This window comes from Equus przewalskii, chromosome 14 (assembly GCF_037783145.1).
Source record: "Equus przewalskii isolate Varuska chromosome 14, EquPr2, whole genome shotgun sequence".
NCBI classification, from domain to species: Eukaryota; Metazoa; Chordata; class Mammalia; order Perissodactyla; family Equidae; genus Equus; species Equus przewalskii.
Genome location: NC_091844.1, coordinates 40,150,379 through 40,156,378, shown reverse-complemented (window position 1 = coordinate 40,156,378; position 6,000 = coordinate 40,150,379). Strand labels below are relative to the sequence as shown.

Here is a 6,000-nt window from a genome sequence, read left to right as displayed (position 1 = left end):
TGCCAGGTGGGGGAGCATGGCAAAGATAGTGCCAGGATTGCAACCCCAAGCTGCCAGCTCAGACGCTAGCACCATTCACCTGTCTGGACCAAAAACCCCAGGGGTCCACCCCCAGCACATCAGCCTGTCAGAGAGAAAAGAAAACATACTCTCAAAGCTGAAAAATAAAAAGAACTCCACAAATAAGACTTAGTGGCCACAGGCAAATCCGCACAGAGGGGACCACTTTAAAGGGAAATCTCTCATGTTCCTGAGTTCTGAGCTTTGGGTAAGTTTCTGAAGAGGATTATTTGCATTTGGGTTTTTCCCCTTGTGTCGTGAAGCAAGCAACAGGTAGAATCAGGCCATCTGAAATAGGGGCCTGAGTGACACTCTGCAAACCTTACAGCCAAAGGGAAGGCAGTCTCGGCAGACCTCTCTGTAGCTTTCTGCATATCTGAGAGGAGAGGATGGATCAGCAGGGAGAGAGGAGCAGACGGGACCATGATGGCAGCAGACGTTGCCTGTTTGCATTACCCTCTCAGGAAATTCAGGGAACTATCGCCAGGGAAAAAAAATCAGGCAGATGACTTCCTCTCGGACCCTCATTGACAGGGCTATCTGCTTTGCCAGTTGCTCTGTGAGGCTTCCTCCTGTCCCGCTCCTATTTCAGGGAGGACTTTGCCCATGCAGGCTCGAAGCAGCTGCTGCTCACAGCAACAGCAGCCCCGTCAGGCCCCGAGACATTCAAAGTCAACCCATGTCCATTCAAAGAAGTAAGTGTGAATCAAAGAGTGGCTGGCAGGAAAAGAAACGGCAGCAGAAGTGCTGAACACACCAGCTCTAATAAGGGGTGAGGCAGAACTTGTGCATCTCTAAACAGAGCCAGGCACCCTGATCAAAAGGGAAAATGAGCACGATTTCATCTCGCACAGAAAAAGAACGTGCAGCCTAAATAGCATATTAAGTGGAATGATCCTCACAACCCAGAGTTGTGTATCATTTCAATCAATTCTCCCTTTCTCTCGTTGCTATTTCACCACCTTTGACCTCAAAATTAAATAACCCCAGTAACAAGATTCAGGTCATGCTATTGGCTATTTGGCTAACAGGATATGATGCAGCCTCGAAATTCAAATTAAGTGGGTGTTTCTCTTAAATCCTGTCTAGAGAATGGAACAGATTGTGAGATCTATTTAAGTCATTTGAGATGAATTTGGTTTGATGAGTAGCTCTTTTTTATGCCCTTTTAACTTTAAAAGCTGTCTCCCAGCAATTCTTGGTCCCTAAGTTTATTTCTACCAGCAGAGGGTGGGATAAAGAAGAGTCCTTCCAGGTAGTGCCTAAATGTTCTCTGTCATCGGGACTCTGCTTAGAAACCCTTGAAACGGGGCACACGCTCACATGCTCCCCACTAGGACTGGCACCAAAACAAGGTTTTGATTTCATTCTTAAATCCTTCTGCCGTGCACACTTTTCCGCCATTCCTTGTTTCTGAATTTATTAGCTCACAAGGGAGAGATCTGCCATTTGAATTCTTTTGCACAGGAGCTGGAGGTTTGGGTTCCAATTGTGGCTCAGCCACTAACTGTGTGGTTTCAAGCTTGACTCTAACTTTTTTCTCAAGCTCTGCTTCGCTTCATCTTTGGGCCTCTGTTGCCCCGATCCATTCAATGAGAGGTTGTTGTCGTTCCTTTCAGCTTTAGTCTCTTCTTCTCCTAATTTTTAGAATCACTAAGAAAATTGATTCTGTCATGTCTATACAAGTGCTCTATAAACTTTTAAGTATTTCCTAGGAGCATTTTTTAAAATATAAAGCAAGGGAAAAGGCTATGTGATTTAACAATAAGTTATCTTAATTTATCTTAATTTACACTGATAGGAAGGAAAATAATTACTGCTTCTGGATTTCGCTGGAAATGAGAAGTTCTCTGGCTAAATGTAACCTGGAGGAGTGAAAACTGAAGAGTGTTGTCTCTAGTGGGGAGTCAGAGAAAAGAGACGTAACTTTATTGTTTCCCTGTTGGGTAAGAACTCAGGACGAATCCTTGAAGAAGGAAGGTGTGCTTGCAATATTTGCTATTTCTGAACTTCCCATTGAACTTCACGTTGACTTCACAGCTAATATGTAAATCTCTCAAATCTGTTTTTCTCACACTATACCCAAAAAGGAGCCAAACCTACGTGGCATGTAAGAGGAGAAACAACAGTCTACAGAATACTTCAGTTCTGATCTTCTCTACCACTGCTTTCTGGGGACACAGATTTATAAAATAAGAATTCTTGATAGGAATAAACATTAACTCTGAGAAAAAAATATGTTAATATTAACAGTCATCTTCTTCTACATTAACCTATCTATCCCTCAAAAAAATAATCATGTCAATGCACAGGAAACTTGCAAGCTATTTCTCACTACTTGAAAGGCTGGGCTCTAAGACAAATGTCCTTGAAAACTCCAAGCAAGAGTGCCCAGGAAATATTCTGCCAAGGTTGGGGCACTCCGTTAGACCTCAGTAGAGTCCAAGTTTTCTCTCCTTGCCTAATATTTTTCTTTAAACTACCACCAGATTTTGATACGATCGTTTCTCCAGCACTGCCCATATTCAAAAGGCTGGGTGCTAGGTGCTGCGGGAGCTACTGGGTCCCTGCCATCATGGACCCAGAAGTCTAACAGACTTTTTTGTATGGTGTGACAATTTGGACAGACCACAAAATTAATGTATGTAGACAGGCTTGGGAGGGTAAGAACAACATCCCAAGTTTGGTCCCCACCCTCCCGAACACCAGGGAAGTGTCCTCTAATCCACGCTCAGTGCATGCTGGGCAACCAGTTAGTCTCTGCAATTTGAAGTTCCCCTCTCAGGAGAGGGTACAGTGAGGACTCCAACCAGACTTGTCAGTCCCTTCTGCCACTTCCACTGTTCATGGATAACCATGACCTTGGTATATCGCACAGAGAGATGTCTTGGCAAATCATCAATCCCGTGTGGGTTTTCAAAAGTTCTAGCCTAGCATAACACTATCATTTCATAATGAATTTCATAAATGCATTCTTATTTCCTTCAACTCAAAAAGATACAGGTGAAGAGAAGGTCTTTTTTTTTTTAATGAAGGAAATTTCTTCTCCAAAAGGGGGAAAACCAAAAGATATCCTTTACCCACGTCCCCCTCCCCCCAAAAAAAATCCCACTTCTGGAGATATCCATTTATTTACAAACTGATTGAGAAGAAATGAAGTGGAGGTAGAAACACAGCCCAGAAATGAAAGTGTAGTGAACACCAACTGCAGTTACCAAGGCTGAAGTTGTCCAAAAGAACCTTGTTTGTTCTGTTTCAGTTGGGTCTCCCTTTTGAAGTGGTGTCACTTTCTCTAGGTATCAGCAAGGAGCTTAGCCCGTTCTGGGAAGATATTGTCACAGAATCCCTAATGGTCTTAAGTTTCAACAACACAGACACAGAGCACGGGGCAGGGAGAGTGTTTCTCCACGAAGTAACACTTGGCTAGAAGTCCCATCTCATCTGAGTGAAAGGAACTCTCAAAAACTCATCAGGGTTGTTCATTTATCATGGAAAAGTCACTGGGGGAAGGAGATAGCAAGGAGGGACCCCTGCTCCAAGCATCCTCCTGCAGTGCACACAACTGTTGGTAGGAAGAGACAAATGTACATGCCCTTACCAATGGACACTCCTGATATGTGTGTGAGTAAGCCATACGTGTGTGTTCATGAACGTTTATGGCTTGTGTGGTAACACAGGGAGAGACACCCCCTATAATCAGTTAGAGAGTCCAGTGGAATTCGTTCTGCACTAGACACCAGAACACCTGGCTTCTCTGCTCTCCCTCCCATTGACATGCCCTCGGGCAAGCCCTTAACCTTGGTGAGCCTCAGTCTCTTCAGCCACAAATTGGAAGCTGTGAGCTCTGTCCCAGTGAAGATGGGATCATGTACATGAAAGCACCGTATAAAGTGTAAGGCGTACACTACTGTAACGAGTCGTTATTTATGATGAATAAGCAGAAAAGAATCCAGATGCCAATTATTTTGCTATCTTCTCACTAGGCTAAGTAATCTAGCCAGAGGGTGAGTGGGTAAGATTTTCCCCACTTACGTTCACAGCCAATATGCAAATCTACAATACACAGGTGTTTGAGCTCTATTATTTATGAACCTATTTTAATATGCTATATTGTCTCGAGTTCTCTTCTGGATCTCCAGGCAATAGAAAGCACCAAATTGAGAAAAGTTCTTTGCAAATTAACTGGGCCAGAAGGAATTTTTATCACCTGTTTGTAATCCTAACTTATTTGTGTCACTAATTTCTAAGGAATGGGGCCTTACTATGATTACAATAGTGTGTTCTCACAAGAGCCTCTTTCCTCCTATGATTTTTCCCCTTGTAAAATCTGCCCCAAATTTCCTGATAAGTAATAAAGAAGTTTTATGTTTGTTTGTTTGTCTGCATTAAGATATATTTGCTGAAGGTTTGGGAACCTAAAATTAGAATATTTAATAAACAAGTACTGACATTTATCACCTTCTTTGGGATTTACCACTAACTCAATGACGTTATCTTTCTTGAACTAAATTAAAAGACAAATTCAAATCCTGCGTGGTAACCACCAAAAGCATATATTTGAAAAACAGAATTCAGCGTGCCATATTATGCATTATTTAATGGTATGCAAATTATAAGTCCGACAGTTAGGAAAACCACACTTCAGCATTAATAACTACTACTACATTAATTATGATATTGCTATGATTTATTCCCAAGTTTTGCATTTTGATTCTCCTTGAAAATTTATGCCATCTGATAAGCAGTAACCTATTTCCCCTCCTACACCTCCTCCCCATTCCTCAAATCTGTTCCTCCTACCCACCCGATGGATGTCTGCAGGAAACGGGTACAGGAATACAAAGTCACAAGCAGCTGCATTGTCTTATAAGCATTAATAATTAAAGAACAAGCAAACACCACCTAAAGCTCCAACATTTATTGTGTCAATGTTAAGCACACTTTTTAAAAGACAACATAGAATGTATAGAAACAAGGGGTCGGGGACTCATGCTCATTTCCACAATACGGGTAATTAGGTTGGCTGGTTTCAAAAGGGCCAGGACGTCACTCAGGACAGCCATGGTCCACGGGCCCTCTGTATGGGACTGATTCACTGTTCCAATGTGGGTCTGTTTTTTTGTTTTTACTTTTTATTAAAAAATATAAATAAAATGGCACTGCAGGCCCAGGCAGGAAGGACTCTGCAGGACTCTGTCTTCGCACAACGGCTTCTTGGAGGCTACTGTCAGAAAACATCACAAACTAGCAGGATGACAGACCACGCAGATGTCGGCTGGGCGGCACGCGTCCCCCCCGCCCCCGGGGGCTTCAAATTTTCTCAGAACTTAAGGGCTCTCGAGCTTCCATCCGAAAACTGCCACACATCTTGAGCTCTCTGGGTACTACGCCGAATGGGGGTGTGTGAAGAACCTAGAAAGAGGTTGGAGACAGAGGAGGGGGGAAAAAAAATACAGGTGTGACTTGGGCCAGTGATTTCTGTTCTCTAACTAGCTCTTTAAAATTACAACTTAAATCAAGCACAGGTTGAGCCACTGGCATCTTAAACATGATTTCAAACTCAGTCCCCTCCCCTCAAAAAATCTCTGACCTCTGAGTGCCTTTCCCACGCCTCCCTCCCGTCTTTCCCCAAGAGGACTCAGACCCCCTCCCCAATCATATGATAGTCCTAGGAAAGTCTGGACACACCTGGAGGGAAACACTTTCCCTTATGACTGAGAAAACTGAGTGGGAGACAGTCCTTTGGTTGAGGAGAACAAGGGAGGGGGGGGAGGGGGACATTTCCTTAAAATAATAATAAAATTATAAAGAAACAAAAAATCAAAATTGATGTAAAAGCAGCACAACGAAAACATGAAATGTCATCAAGTTCAACGTCAAAGCAGCCAACGATTTACAAGAGGCGAACAAATCTCTGAAGAAGAAACCAGAACCCAAAAC

General features: G+C 43.0%; 1 protein-coding gene across 11 annotated transcripts in view; it reads right to left on the bottom strand.

The window, feature by feature from the left end:
• Nucleotides 1-4,963: 4,963 nt before the first annotated feature.
• BCL11A (BCL11 transcription factor A) overlaps nt 4,964-6,000 on the bottom strand; it is a 98,962-nt gene continuing 97,925 nt past the window's right edge. For all 11 annotated transcript variants that reach the window (XM_070573865.1, XM_070573867.1, XM_008526018.2 and 8 more), the window contains one exon: nt 4,964-5,472. Coding sequence is in view for 10 of the 11 variants with exons in the window: in XM_070573867.1 (XP_070429968.1) it covers nt 5,371-5,472 (102 nt within the window). In the remaining variant the exon portion in view is untranslated. The remainder of the gene's footprint in view (nt 5,473-6,000) is intronic.